Source organism: Lactuca serriola, chromosome 3 (assembly GCF_051521515.1).
Source record: "Lactuca serriola cultivar US96UC23 chromosome 3, Lser_US96UC23_V15, whole genome shotgun sequence".
Lineage (NCBI taxonomy): Eukaryota > Viridiplantae > Streptophyta > Magnoliopsida > Asterales > Asteraceae > Lactuca > Lactuca serriola.
In genome coordinates, this window is record NC_136410.1 from 75,989,281 (window position 1) to 76,005,776 (window position 16,496).

The following is a 16,496-nucleotide window of genomic DNA, read 5'->3' on the forward strand; positions in this document are numbered from 1 at the left end:
ATGGACGCCGCTACTTTTCAAGTCGCCGTTACAGCTGCCGTGATGGCTGCCGTGACAGCTGTCCTTGCAAATCGCAGCATTGTCAACGCAACCAAGACTGAAAAAGGAGTTGACAATCCGGATCGTGTTAACGATCCAAGAAATCAACAAATAGTAACAGTCGCTACCGCTCAAAACAACAACTAAGAGTTCAAGAAACGAAAACGTCAAGCCCAAGTAGAACGCAAGCGATTTCATAGAATTGCCATGCAACAACCACAAGTGGAAACCTCTGCCATCCCAGTACCGAGCATACCATATGAAGGAACACTCCCGAAGTGCGACCGGTGCAACTACCACCACAAGGGAATTTGCCGAGCCTGGCAATGCAATAATTGCAACAAGATGAGGCACATTGCTCGTTTCTGTAAAACTACCTCCACCACTGGAGCAAGCCTAGTTTGCTATAGTTGTGGTGAGGCAGGGCACTATTACAAAAATTGTCCAAAAGAGAAGATCAACGAAAGCAACCGTGTTCCCATAACTCCTACTCGACACTTCACTTCCACCACTGATGTTGATACTGTCCAGATATGTCACCAATGCGGTGAAATTGGACACCTCAAGAAGGATTGCCTGATAGCGCAGAACTCTGGCGCAGACGGGAAAATTCTCAGGATCACAGCTGCAGGAGAACCTACTCCGGACCCACGTTAATGTAACTTAGGCGTTTCGTTGTAACAAACTTATAAACCATCCAAAACTAGTGCAACCAGAGTCTTATCTTTTGCGAGATCCTGTCGGTATAGGGATGCTCGTGTTGCGTATACTTGTCTTTTGTAGTATACCTCATTCGCAGCAATGGTCTTGTAGTAAGTCTAAAGTACTGTAACTCTATTGATGGTTGCACGGTTGTGTTTGTCTATAACACCTTATGTTCAAATCTAATGTCTTTAATTTTCCTTATGATTCTGACATTATCATACAACTCGATTCAATTTGATCCGCACAAAACCGGCTTCATACGTACATCTCTTTCCCAGTAAACGTCTTTTTAGCGAAACCGTCATATCAGAACACCGAAGTACTCATGCATGGAGTACCTCATATTTCTTTTCTTTCTAAAGAAATCCCCGAAGTACCACTCGTACAGTACGTCAAGTTCAATCCAAAGATCCATACGGTTGATCTGTCGCTGAAGAATGTATACATAGGGGTAATATATAATCAAGGTTCTACAGGTTTAGAATTGATGATTCCACTTTAACTTCTTTTTCCTCGATGACATGTGAGCTTAAAGAAGAATCAGTTATTCGACTACCTTTTCAATCTTAATTATATACAACTCGTATACACGAGATTGTGATCGTTGAACCAAGTATGAGTTCTAATATGAACTTCAGGACGGAGAACTGCCCAAGACTACGAGTAATCACATCGTCATGTGAACAAACATAGAACCCAATATGACTCCCGTAAACAGATCGCCCTACAGTCTAAACAACTACGGAGATACAAGAACAGCCCGGACAACTTACCGAACTGCACAGAAATAGAATAGGAAGACTAGGTTTCTCACCCTGGAGAACTCTGGTCATATTCTTCTAGAGATAGACGGATTGCATCGTATGTACCTCGGCTATCGAGGACTCCATCAAGATTTTCCAGTAGAAATCGTTATCTTTGCCTCGCATAGATGAACTGGTTGAGCAAACGCAAGGAAAGAGTTACTTTCAGAAATGGATCTGAGATCCGAATATCACCAGTTCGAGTGTTAGGGAAGGATGTCCGGAAGACTACCTTCCAAACTCAATGCGGACACTTCGAGTCCGTAGTGATACCCTTCGGATAGGACCAATACGCCCATAGTATTCATGAGCTAAATGAGTAGGGTACGTCTTTCTTACTTGGATCAGTTCGTCATTTCTCCATGTAATGACTTAATTATCTACCCTCGTAGTAAGAAGGAACCCATGGAAACATTACCCTCGGAGGAACTTTCGCGAAGTTCTCTAAGCACGAGTTTTGAAATTGAAGAGTCAGATTCCTATGACACGCTATTAGTGATGTGGGAAATTTTGAGTACTCTTTCAATTTGTCAAAACCGTTGAGAATTTGTCGACACCAAAGACGCCGACAGACATTCGCCAAATTCTAGGTCTTACTGACCTACTGTCATAGTTCATCCAGAACTCCTCACAAATCACAGAAACCCGTACAACTTTGACCCAGCAAGGGGTGGCCCTTGACGGGGAAGATAAACAAGAGAAAGAACCTTTGGAATTCCAAGTGAGAGACCAAATTCTTTAGGAAGTCTCACTCTGAGAATGGCTTAATACGCTTCGTAAAACGTGAAAAGCTAAATCCAAGATAGATAGGACCTCCGAGATTCTTACCAGAATCGGTCCTGTACCTCGCAAACTAGACCTACTCCGCGAACTCAGTAACGTACATTTTACCCTTCGCGTCTTGATTTTGAAACCATACCTTTCCGTTAGGACCCTCGTAAGCCTACTCGACGAGATCAAGATTAACGAGATCCTCGCCTTCGTATTAGAACCGTAGTGACCCTCGGCAGAGAGGTCAAGCGGACGAAGCAACGCTGTCGCCCGTTAGTGAAGGTTCGTTGGGATACCAACCGAGGACCCGAATTCACTTAGGAGTGTGAGAACCAATCGATTAGGAAGTTTCCACCTCATGACTCGATCATTCGTACCTACTTCCTTACCTAAATTCTAATTTCGGGATGAAATTCCCTTTAACAGGGGGATGATGTGACAACCCGAAATTTCCATTCTGTACAAACCATATCAAGTCAGTAGAGGATTAGAACAGTTACAGTGAATTTCCAGACTTTTGGGTATAAGTTTGAGTATTTCGGGATTTACACTTAAGGAGATATCAGGAGAGTGGATGCACTAGGGTTTTGTGCAACACTGTTATTTCAAAACTCTATGACATTAGAGTTCATTTCGTGAATAAAATATTTTCTGCCAAAAATCCCAGGACAATATATAGGATTCTGAACCATATTTATTAATTAGTTACATTTCTAACTGGAGCAAAGCCGAATTCTCTCTCAAGGATCTTCGGACTTTCGTTTCGGAAAGTGAGTACTTCTATCTAGTGTTGTTTTAAAGCTTCTTATATGCTCAATACACTAGAAATCATAGGAAAACACTAAGATCTGAGAGTTTACCGCCCAAGAACACCTTGGGGAGTAAACTCTTTTATAAGGGTCAAATGGTGCCTAGTCCCTTCCTTAAGCAATGAAACTAGTTTGGACTTGTACCCTAATGTGTTTAGTACTAGAAAACAACCTTAGAACACCAAGAGTAAGGTGTTCACGGCCCAAGAAGTTCCAAGGCCGTGAACTCCAAACAATAGGGCCAAAAGGTACTCCAAACTCTTCTAAAGCCTTGTACACTAGCCTAGTTTAGTTCCTAGTTAAATTAGGGACTTGAAAAAAACAAAAACACCCTTCCAAGGGAGATTACGGCCGTAATCTCCAAGGAATTTGGTCCCAGGGCCGTAAACTCCTAAAAGGAGTTATATAATGCCCTAAACTCTTCCATAGACCAAGCCATTAAGTAGGAATGCTTATTAGGGCCTTATAGAGCATCAAACATCAAATGGTCATATAAGTATGAGCTTACGGCCGTAAACTCATGAGTTTACAACCGTAAACTCATTTGGTAGTGCCATTATGGCCGTGAACTCCCTTATGGAGTTTTCCTTGAACCCTACACACAATAGCTTTTCCATACAACACTTAGATGCAATCCTAGAGGCTAATAACACTTGATAAAGGTGTTTAGCATTTCCTAGGGTGTCTTGACTTGTTTATTAGTTGTTTATAGACTAATTTGATACATATATGTGATATTATATGTTAACTAGGGTCATAGTGTGTGTTCAAGACTTCACTTGACACTTAGCCGTCCTACCTCTTCAGTTCATCCATACCACTCACAACAGGTGAGTTCATACCCCTTAATCAATGTTTTAAATGTTTTCAAATGTTTTATGGGGGGGATACAAGTAGAATCATGCTAGTTATTATATCAATCACATATGATTAATAAGCAACATTCAAATGATTTACTACACATTAGCCGTTTTACCAAACAGTTGTTATTCAAGGGATTTTCATATATGTTTTATATGTCTAAAACTCCTCATTAAATTGTTCATTATACACTGTATGTTTCATTTCAAACTCATTTATAATTGTGTTTCAAACAAATGTTTCTTTATACTTAAACTGTTTTATCAAACACATGATTTCAACCCGTTTTATGGATTGACATCAAGTCGATATTTTCTTAGATAGAAATCATGTTCAAAAGGTTTTACAAAACTTATTTAATGCTTTTATATTGTAAATTGCATGCCTATATATGTATAGTTATATAAGAAATGTTGAAAGGACTTAGGAAGGCTATTCACCCTATTTCCTTTTCGCGCTTGAGATGTGGTCTGGTGGGATATCGGGTATCCGTCCGAAGGTCGTTTAAATATTAGTTATATATCATGTGTACATATATAGTCATAAAGGTTCTTCCAGTTCAGTTCAATACCCTTGGGTAGCAAGGGTACACTCCCATGTTCGTACGTACCAGTTAAATTACTAGTAAGCTACCATATGGGTAGTATAGGAAGATACTAGAACTATTACTAGAACGCGATATCATACAATGAGTCAGTTCATTCATGAGTCAATACTTGGTAGATAGAGAGCACATACATTACAGCTAGTACACACAGTGCATTACTATACATGCTAGACAGAGAGAGAACACACATTACAGCTAGCCCACGTAGAACATTACAGTACATTACTATACCTATTACATAGATATGTTTACATGATTACGCTTACATGAGTACGGTTACATATATACGTTTACATGAGTGCGTTTACATATACGATAATAGGACAGACATCACTAGGTGCTATAGCATAGAACAAGTTCAGGATCTAACTATACCGATGAATCACAACGCATTGTGATAGTTATATCGGGTATACATGATCATAGTAATGTGGATGTTCACGGCTTGCATATATGCAGGGGTCGTGTAAAGGTCCCAAAATCCATTTGACAGGGGAGCGTCTAGCCTGGGATCTAGCCATCACATTAGGCCTTATCCCTCAAATAAGGCAATAGGAGTACAGAGGTAGTCACTTATTACAAATACTACAGTACTTATAAGAATTACCATAGACTTAAGGTAATTAGTACGGTTGTAGTTCGACACTACACCATAGTACTATTTCATTTTCCCATTACATTCACTTCGTGAACATTCACACGACGCACGGTAATGTAGAAACTATATTTTTGATTAATGATAGTCAGATTTGGGAAAATAAACACTCTTACAAGAGCCACACACACACAGACACTAGATGCCTTGGTAGAAGGATACGATTAGTAGGAAACATAGGGCTTCCTAGGATCATACAAAACATTTTCAAATACTTACAGTTCATATACATTTTCAATACTTACAGTTCATATACATACAAATACTTACATACAAATTAAGACACTAAAATACTTATGATCTCACCGGCTTTAAAGTTGATACGCTCTTTCAAAATAACTTGTATCCTCAGGTCAACCATAGACAGGTACCGATGCAAGGTTCAGGGAAGATGGTGCTCGTTCAAGACGCATCTTTCATTTTGATTTATTCTTCAGTGTCTATTATATATTGACAGAACACACTTCTATTAAAATTATATTATTAATGCAATGGATGATGTTGTTGCTTGTTTACTACTTTTCATTATTGTGATACTGTACATGACGTCCTCCGCCCCAGAACGTTTCCGTCGTTCATGGTTTTGGGGTGTGACACACCATGAGTGGGTGGCTGTGTGGTGTTAATGTTTTGTGTGTGTGTGTGTTACTGTTGTAATTTCTCTCTCTCTCTCGCTTCTCCATTCCTTTTGAAATGTTGATCTTATTCGACCGCTGTAGTCGCTACCATGCGATTGTCGCCACATCGCTCTACGACCACTGCCTACCGCTGAGTGGCGGTGTTGTGTGAGTTTTTTGTGTGTATGGATACGTGTTTCAGTCTAAGTCGACGAGGGTGTTCATGTTTCAGTCGATGAGGTGTGTGTGGGTGTCTTTGTTGGCCGCAAAACTTGAAGAACTACCATGGCAGCCAACCACGGTGGCTATTGCCCATGCTACTTCTTCTGCCACCACCAGCCACCGTGAAAGGTGGTTTTGTGTGTGTGTGTGAAATGGTGTTTATGTGTGTGTTTATTTCAGTTGAATGTTGTTTTTGGGTGTTGCTTAACCGGAAACGGAAGAAAAACCACCACCACATGTCGTCGTTCTACCAGTACTAGCCGCCACCTTGGGTGGCTATGTGTATATGTGTGTGTGTTTGGACGGATGTTTGAAATGCTTTTTCACTGTTTTGGCCTAAAATCATAACCACCACCACCGTGAGGTGGTGGTTGCCGTCGTGAACTACTGTTGACCACCACCGCCCGGGGTGTTAGTGGGTGGTGCCCAACTCATTAAACTCTAATTAACCTAATTAGCTAGTATTTGGGTTGGAAATCCTAATTAGGGTTAGGGTTTAGAAAACCCTAATGTCATGAAACCTTAATTTTGGAGTTGGTCGGGACCCGCATTGAAACTATTAATTAAACTTCAAATAATATTTAATAATGCCCTTACAATTAACTTAATGCCATATTGGGCTTAATAGATTAAATCCTTAAAGGGTTAAGTGTGGAACACTAACCCTAGTTATCATTTTATGTGAAAAACCCTAGAATCGAGAAGCTTTATTTTGGACAATGATTGGGCACGTATTTAGACTATTGATTGAGTTATTAGTTCACCCGAGAATAACTAAGTCAAACCTCAATCACTCCTACCCTTAGGTGATTAAGTCCTTAATGGGTTAAGTGTTCTTAGTTAACCCTAATCTTCATTTCATGTAAAACCCTAATCTTCATTTCATGTGAAACCCTAATCGTCTTTTCATGTGAAGTGGTCACTATTGCAAGTGACTATGACCTGTGATCGGGTATTGACTCAAGTATCTTCCTGTAGGTGATTGGAAGTGAGTTGAAGCTGGTAGAGTCCTTCATTGCTATAGTGGTAATCTGCACGTACATCAAGGTGAGTTTCACTTGACTGTACCCATGGGTCAAAGGCACCAATGCCAGTCCACTAGTTTTGGTTATCTGCTAGTAGAGGGATGCCCTAGGGACTATATATAGTCATGTAGGATAGACTGAGGACTCTTGATCTAAGTTCTCTTACATGTTCTTTGTTTGGTTGTGGTTCTAGATTACAATCACCTGTCCGGGTGACTATCTCACCTCTGGGTATATACGACCATGCATTCCTTGGATTGTTGATATTTAGTATGCTGCTATGCGGTAGTGATCTGTTAGACTTGTGTTCTAGTATTGAGTATGTTATCATGCTATAGTGATCTGTTAGATCTGTTTCCTGGTATTGAATATGTAGCTTTATGGTAATAACCTATAGAACTGTATGTTATATATGTTTGCGGGTTATCATCTATGGAGTGCCCTTAGGGACTGTCTGTGGTCATGTAGGATAGCTTGAGATCTCTTGGTCTAGGCTCTCTTGCCAGATCCTTGTTTGGTTGTGGCTCTAGAGAAGGTCCATCTGTTTGGTTGGCTATCTCACCTCTGGTTACTTATGGTTACCCATTCTATTGGGGTTAGCTGGTAGCAGGACTATATGTTGTGAGAGGATTAGTAGGCAGTAGTGAGCTGTATGATTATTGTTTGCCTGTATTATATGCCTACTTGATCCTGATTGTTCATATGTCGACATATTATGTTTGGTTTGGGTTGAGGCGGTCCTGCTTTGTGCGGTAGGCCAAGATACCCAGTGCGGGCCAGCTATAAGCCGTAGGCACGGAGGCTCGGTAAGAGCGGTAGGGTTGAAGCAGTAGGCCAACAAACCTAAGGTATTCCAGCCTGATGGCTGATTGAACTTGTTGTATATTGGCATTCAAACATAGGGTATTCCATCCCGAGGATGACTGGACCCGAAGGTTAATTGGGCCTAGGGTATTCCAACCTGATGGTTGACTGGACCCAACATGTTTGATTATATATGTGATCTGTTTATATGGTGGTATTTTGGGGGAAACTCACTAAGCTTTACGATTACCCAGTTTTTTATGGTTTCAGGTATCATCGGTTATTGCTGGAAGGTGAATACGAGACTGTACACACTCATTAGCAACATTGAAGATTCCGCGTTTCTACAATACTCTGATTTTTAATAAATGTAATTCAGAATAAATGGTTTTCTAATTCAGTGGATTAATAATTTGGGAAGTTTTTATCTTAATAAAAATGAAAATTTTTGGTTGTGAAATTGGGACGTTACATGTTGGAGAGAAAAATGAAAAGGGAGAGAACAAGTGAGAGAAATAGACGAGGGCCCATTTCAATTTTCTAAAAAATAATAATTAATAACAAATAATAAACAAATCAAAAAATAAAAAAGAAAATAGACAAGGGTAATATAGTCTTATTACGATAGGATGAAAATTGTAACAAAATAACACCATAAAGATGGTTCGAGTGCAAAAAAAGTTATGGATCAAACATACAATTTTAACCAAATCACATGGTCAATTTAAATAATTTACTCTATTTTAAATAATCATGATGATTGAAATTAAAAGATTGTCAAATAACGATTTTTATATTAATTGATCATAATAATTAGAAGTAACACTAAATCAAAAATCAAGTTTATGTTTATTCTGAAAGGTTATATAGGTTATCAAAAACAAGTAAAGCGGAAAATCTTAACACTTAAGTTCACACGCAACCTATAAAGGATCTATGTTTTCTCTAATTGATAACATTAAACCATGAACATCAAGAACCCTAAGGGAAACCTATTATAATTGAAATATACATACGGTTAGGGTTACATACCTTTGATTTGTTGTAGTAAACAAATCGCTTCAATCCCTTGTGTTTGTTGGTCTTGGAAAGCTAACACCAAAAGGATGATGCCTCTAATGGCTCACACTCAAATTGCAGGGAAATTTTGTTCCTACACCTTTAGGTAATGTGGTCTACTAAAATTGCAAGCCAAGGGGTCCTATTTATAGTTTAGGTAACTTGCAGCCTTGCAGGCAAAACAACTAACTTGTGTTTGTTGGTCTTGGAAAGCTAACATCAAAAGGATGATGCATCTAATAGTCCATGAAAATTTCGTTCCTATGCCTTTTATGCAACCAGGAGGCTTCCAGAAATCCTAGGAAACCCTCCAAAACTGTCCATACCATGGAGATTTCTAGAAGTGCTTCTTTTATTCAACTATTGAACAATTACAACTCACCCCTTTCACCTTCAATTAACTCCAATTAATCCCAAATTAATTCTAGATTAATTCTGATTAATAATTAATCTATTATAATTGATTTCACATTAAACTATTAATCATATAAATTAACAAATTAATTATTAACAATTGATCTTATGTTAATTTATTAATCACATAATAAATAAATAAATCAACTATCTATTTCCAGTTAATATATTAACCACATAATATCTTAACAAATCATTTTCCCATAATTTCCAATTAGTTTATTAATCATGTAATAATCTGATAAATTATACTTCTCCCTCCTAATATCATTTCTAATTATTTCTGGTTATGAGGGAATACCAAAAAAGACTTTGCTTCTAACTACAAGAATATATCAATTTAGTTATGAGCTTAGACACCTTAACCAAAGGGACTTTGGCCTAGCGGCAAGGAGTTCTCAAATGAGAGATCATGAGTTCAAGTCTCACTAGGAGACATAGGTGGTATTTATAATTAAATTAGGAGTATGATAGTTTGTCGTTTAAAAAAAAAAGCTTAGACGCCTTAATCCAACATATTCATGGACAAGTCGCATGTAAAATCGTTTGAGTAGTTTAATTTTAATTGATGTTTCATATTATATTGTTTAAAACAATTACTATTTATATATCTAATGTACGAATACTTATTTTATATTTAATATCAATATCACAATTAGACCTGATAAAACCTGTTACGACATGATAACTCGACATGATATTAATGGATTTGGATAAAAGATTTTGACACGTTTAAGTAATTAGGTTGACACGAAATGACACGAACGGGTTGGGTTAGGGTCAATGTCAAGACTTTCAACTCACAGACTCAAATAGACCCGTTTAATTATATATCATTTTTATAAATTTTATATTTTTAAAATATATTACTATAGACTTGTAGTGGGTCAAACTCAATAATTCAAATTCAAATTCAAACTTTAAAAGTGATTTAATTTTACCCCACCTCACCACTTATCTCCTTTGTTTCCCAACTCTAACTATTTATATTTTTCCTTCGAAACTTATGATGATTTTTGTCACTCCACCTTCCAACTTCAGTTGTTCACTTTTCCTTTTCGCCTCTCAGTCTCATACTTTTCAACCTTTGAAATGTTTCAACCCGACATTACACAACATATTTACAATGTCTAAATCTTAACCCAAAACCCAACACGGAAAAAACAAGTTGACATGAAAAAACACGATAATTAAACGGGTCAGATTATAGTCATGCTCTCTCAACCTACTTAATGTCTTAATACGACATGAACCTGACACGACACGACATGTTTGTCATATTTTATCACAATCATATTCACCAACATAAATTTATAAAGGAAAATGACACACTGTCCCTATTATGTATTTCAACTTTCCCCTTTCACTCTTTTAAGTTATTTTCGTGCCTTTTGAGGGAACAAAGTTTTTAGTGACCTATCCATTTAGTCCCCTTAACATTTTTAACCGGTTAATAGTGCCACATAAGCAACTTAAGCCAACTCAACTTTGAAATGGACCATACGATGACGTTCTGAAAATTAAGCCTCAGTGTCCATACATATATTTCCTCTTATTCCTCCTTTTCATCACTTATTAAAATTATTTTATTTATTTTCTTTTCTCTTTCCTTTACACACACACACACTCTCTCTCTCTCTCTCTCACTCTCTCTCTCTCTCTCTCAAACACACACACATCGTTCCTCATGTTTATCATCCTTTTTAGGCGTGAACCCTTGAAGTGTGAACCTCCTACCTCCTTTATCTAACTGCTTTAAATACCTTCACTTATTCCCCTAAAATCCTCTCGTCTACACATGATAAGAATTTGATACATAAACAAATGGAGAGAAACAAGAAACATTTCAGAACATCATAAATATTCACCCACTTGCCTAGTTTGCTTAGCCATTACTATTAGCTTCTTGTACATTAGTGATAATACGGTAATGGAGAGCAAATCATAAATGATGTCATCCCCTTCTCCTCTTCATTAAAGTTCACGAAAATTCCCACTTGGCATTTTAACAAACATATGGCAGGCAAAAAGAAAAACTGTCGAATTCAGTTGCTGACTCATTTTGCATAACCAGAAACATAATGAAATTGTATATTGGCTCCAAAATTCGATTGTAGATGGAAACTTGGGGTTATTTTACTCCAATGTGTGTTATGTGTGTGTGTTTGGAAACTCACAAAAGAAATGACTTCCGTCAAAAATCAACCCATTTTTTCCATCTTTGTGAAAATCATAGACTTTTTCTTTTCCTTATCTTTTGAATCGAAATTTACCCTTTACCTTCTTTTTCTCTTCGAATTACAGGTGGGTATAAGATGATGCTTAGTGGTGGCATAAAAGTGATGGCTAGATGATGGCAGGTACAATCTGGAGAAGAAGATGATGGTAGGTGCAAGCCGGTGATTGTTCTAGTTAGAAAATGATGATCCGGTGAAGAGAGAGTGAGAGAAAGAGAGATAATGAAAGGGATCGTTGTGTATATGTGTTTTTTAAGTGTATTGACCATTTAAATTTTCAATATATGTATGTTTAGTTTTAGTTGTAGCTGAGGTGAAGTGGCTTGAGAAAGAAGCAGAAGATGTGTGGAATGAAATGGGCCCACCTAAGTTTTAAAATGAAAATAGAGTAAATTCGGCAAATGACCATAATGTAGGGTGAGTTTGAAGAAAATGACCACAAAAATGAAGATTTCAGAAAATGACCACATGTTCCGCAGAGGGGGTACTGCGAAACCATAAACACCTCTGCGGATCTTGGTTTTTTTCATTTTTTCGTTTTTTTTTCGTTTATTAATATTTTTTTAATCACATAAGGTATTATGTGATTATTATGTAAAAAAATTTGTTTTCGTTTTTCGTTTTTCTTATTTAATTACCCGTTTATAAAATTTGTGTGTTTAATAAAAATTATACAAATATTCTATGTTTTTTATAAAATTACACACACCGGTATTCTGAATAATAAACATACTTTAAGTAGGTTACAAAACATACTTTAGAAAACATAAATATATAAACTTCGTAATAAACATACTTTGAAATAAACTTCATTAAAGTCTACGGATCCTCTACAGCTCTACGAAATCTTTGATTTTTTATTTTTATTTTTTCGTTTTTTCGTTTTTTTTTGCGTTCATTTTCGTTTATTAATATTAATTTTTTTAAAAATACACTAATACCTTATGTGATTATTATGTAAAAAATTTGACAAAAAAAGTTAAAAATAATGAAATGTCTTGTGTAATACGTTTGCTACCGATGTATGTTTTCCATGTATTTTTATTGTTTTGTATTTTATGTTATATGGAATAAAATAGAAGTTAACTCAACTGGTTTCGTAAATAACTTAATACAAACCAAATACATATAAATAATGTAATACAAACCGGTGCATATAAATAACCTAATGAAAATTATAAAAATATTCCATGTTTTTTATAGGTTACAATACATACTTTAGAAAACATAAACATACAACCTTCATAATAAACATACTATGAAATAAACTTCATTCATTCAAATCGAACCACAGAAACTTTGATTTGTTTTCGTATTCTGTCCATGGGTTTTCTGTTGCTTGTGTCCCTAGGTTTACTGTCGCTTGCGTCCACTGGTTATCTGGCTGTTGCTACCATTGGTACTCGGTGCAACCCTATCATTGGTTTTGTGGCTCTTCCTGCGGTCGGTATTCGGTTCCTTGCGTCCATTGGTCATGTGGCTCCTGCTGCCATTGATGTTCGGTCTGATGTGTCCATTGGTTGTCTGGCTGCTGCTTCCATTGATGTTAAGTCTGTTGTGTCCATTGGTTGTCTGGCTGCTGCTGCCATTGCTGTTCGGTATGTTGCGTCCATTGGTTCTCTGGCTCATGTTGCCATTGGTTTTCGGTCATTTGTGTCAGTTCCTCTTCTTTCGCTTTTGTCCCGCTCCCTGACGCCCCGGTACGTTTTTTACTTTTACTTTGGTTATTTGGAACGATTTCCTTACACGTCCTTGCATTATGAGTTGTGCTATGGCATCTACTACACCTTCTTATTTTTGGTTCCACGCCTTGAGAGGGAATACGATTGGTGTTTTTTGTTCTACCGGCTTGACGTATTTCTACCACAGGAGGGTTAACAACCATCAGGTCATCCGGAACCTCCCATTCACTAAGTTCTGAAAGAGGGTATACGACCTGCTCATACGTTCTTCAATATGTTTCAATTTTATAAGCATCTATAGCCATATGCCCACAGTGATCAATTTTCAAGTGCATTAAAACCATTATCACATGACCACATGACAAACCAGTTAGTTTCCAATATCTGGAAGAACAAGTCTTTTCCCTCAAATTCACTATGCCGCCACTTTTGAAGTCATGAACTTGATATGTTGTATTGTCCACACCGGATACCGACCATCCTTGAATCCCCTCTTTATTTTTTTAACCATATCTTCTGCCTAATTCGTAAGTATTGTTGTACTTTTTTCTGTTAAAACAAACATATATTATTATATATGACATTTATCATATAATTTAAAAATAAACATAATCATACCTGCAGCTATCCACCGTTTGTAAAACCATTTCTGCATAAGTGCGCGAAAGAACTCAAGAAGTGGTAATATAGGCAACTTCCTTGCTTTATTTAATATATCATTCATGGACTCCACACTATTTGAGGTCATATAATCATACCTCGTGGTAGGGCAATACACTATGGTCCATTTCTCACGTGGAATTTGACTAAGATATGTCGCTACATCATCTCTTATATTACGAAGTCTCCCCCAATAGAATTCAAACTCAGTGGTTTTGTAAGCTCTTACTAGCTTCCAAAACAAAATTGTTGTTTTTTTTTTCTGTTTTCCAAAGGTGTGGACTATGTTTCCTATTAGATGAAAAGCACACAATCTATGTTGAGCATTTGGAAAAACATTTTGAATACTTACAACAATTGCGGGTGCCCTATCTGTGACCATTGTCAGACCTTCCACATCACCAATACATTCATGTAGTTTTTCAAGAAACCATGCCCAAGAATCCGTAGTCTCTATTGGGAAAATTCCATACCCAATATGCAAGATCTGATTGTTGCCATCCATGATCACTGCATGCAAAATGGTGCCTTTGTACTTTCCCTTCAAATGAGCACCATCCATAATAATAACTTTTCTATAACACTCTCTGAAAGCACGTATATGCAACAACAATATAAAAATCATTAATATATCAACAATATAATTTGTTTATAAGCATTTAAGAAAATAACAAATATATTTAAAAATATATTACCGCGCATCCAATAGCGAAAAAACAAAACTCAAAATGATCCTCCGAATTAGTTTTTATGTATGCCACAATACCAAGATTATGTTTCTTCATATTGTGAAAATAAATTGGAAGTTTGGAGAAACTTTCTTTGGGGGTCCCCATCATCAATCGCAAAGCAAATTCTCTAGCATGCCACGCTTGTGAATAACTTATATTTATTTGTAGCAAAGCATTCATATCTCTAATTATATCTTTTTGCTTCTAAACTCTCAAACTTCCTTGACCCATAATGTCATGTATTATGGTTCCCACAACTTCGCTATTTGCTTGCCTATGATTTGGGTGTATAAGCAATGAAGAACATGTATGCTCGTCATTAAACGTCTTAATTTCAAACATTTATGTTCCTTTAATGAGAAATGCGTATAAACGCCAATGACAGTTTTCTTGCATACAAACAACTTGGTATCGGGATTTTGAAGATTTTTCAACCTTTATCTGAAACTTTTCTCTAACAACTTTCAATTTAACAGCAAACACTGGCTCTTTTTTGGTGTTATAGGTTTGATTGACAATTTATCATTCAGACCTAAACTGTGAAATGGTCCAGGTTCAAAAATAGGTCATGGACAATCAGGAATAGAAGGAATACAATACCATGGATTAAAAGCAATTTTCTGTTTTGTGTACTCATCATCCGACCACCCTTCATTTGATTTTTCCTCACATATTTGATCATCAACTTCAGGAACTTCTCCAAACTCGAACAAATTATGGTGTTGTAATTCAGTCATGCCCACTTTTGCTTCTTTATCGTTATCTGATAAAAAAGTATCATTATCAGATACAAACTTATCAGTAACCGAAACTCTTTTTTCATAACCCACTACCACTTCATTTCCTATTCCCCTTGAACGGGTTCCATCACATTGGCTTTCTCTACGACCTCTATTAGTTTTTGTTGGATTAAAGTGGTTATTAACCACTACTTGTTCTTTAGCTTCTTCGCCTACCACCGTTAAATACAAATGCATCGTCTTCTTTGATTTAGACATTACATGTCTCGATTGAAATACATCAGTTTAATCTCCAAGCTTTATGACATACCCTAACTCCAGGTGCTTAAAAGACAAACATATATAACTATTTAGCACACATGCCTTACTTCTAACCATTTGTAATAACATTTCATGGTCAATGTTAGGAGGAAGATTTAAACCATAGTTTTTCACATTATTTCTAATGTAAACCTCATCTCCATTAACTAACTGTCAAGACCCTCCCATACATAAAATAATAAAACTCATTTTACAAATCACTCTCCACAAACACAATGAAAAAACAACTTCTACTGGTAATTGAAACTCACAAACTCACAAAAACCCACTAAAATACGTCTATAACTGATCCGTAGAGGTGTACACAGATCCGCAGAGGTGTACACTGCAGAGGTGTACACTGATCCGCTGATAACAGTTCTGTGGATTTCCAAACAATTCTGTGGACTGATATTAAACATATGTTCATCATTTTTAACATTTTTTTGTCAACTTTTTTACATAAAACATAAGGTATTAGTGTATTAAAAAAAACTAATATTAATAAACGAAAACAAAAAATAGAAAAAACGAAAAAACGAAAAAATAAAAACTAAAAAACTCAAGATCCGCAGAGGTGTTTCGGTTCCTCAGAGGCAAATGTATTACATAAAACATTTCATTATTTTTAACATTTTTTTGTAAATTTTTTTACATAATAATCACATAAGGTATTAGTGTATTTTAAAAAAATTAATATTAATAAACGAAAATGAATGCAAAAAAAAACTTAAAAAAATCAAAAAACAAAGATT

At 36.5% G+C, this 16,496-nt stretch overlaps 1 protein-coding gene across 1 annotated transcript; it reads right to left on the reverse strand.

Moving 5' to 3' along the window:
- Positions 1-13,579: 13,579 nt before the first annotated feature.
- On the reverse strand, positions 13,580-14,532 carry LOC145095404 (protein FAR1-RELATED SEQUENCE 6-like). Its single transcript, XM_079033294.1, has 2 exons — positions 13,929-14,532; positions 13,580-13,803 (listed from the first exon to the last, which is right to left on the reverse strand). The coding sequence occupies exons 1-2, from the start codon at positions 14,530-14,532 to the stop codon at positions 13,580-13,582; spliced, it is 828 nt and encodes a 275-aa protein (XP_078889420.1).
- Positions 14,533-16,496: the final 1,964 nt, after the last annotated feature.

Coding starts and splice junctions, on each gene's coding strand:
- LOC145095404 (XM_079033294.1), bottom strand. CDS start 14,532: ATGGATGGTGCTCATTTGAAGGGAAAGTACAAAGGCACCATTTTGCAT. Junction 13,804..13,928: donor CAAACGGTGGATAGCTGCAG/GTATGATTATGT, acceptor AAAAAAATAAAG/AGGGGATTCAAGGATGGTCG.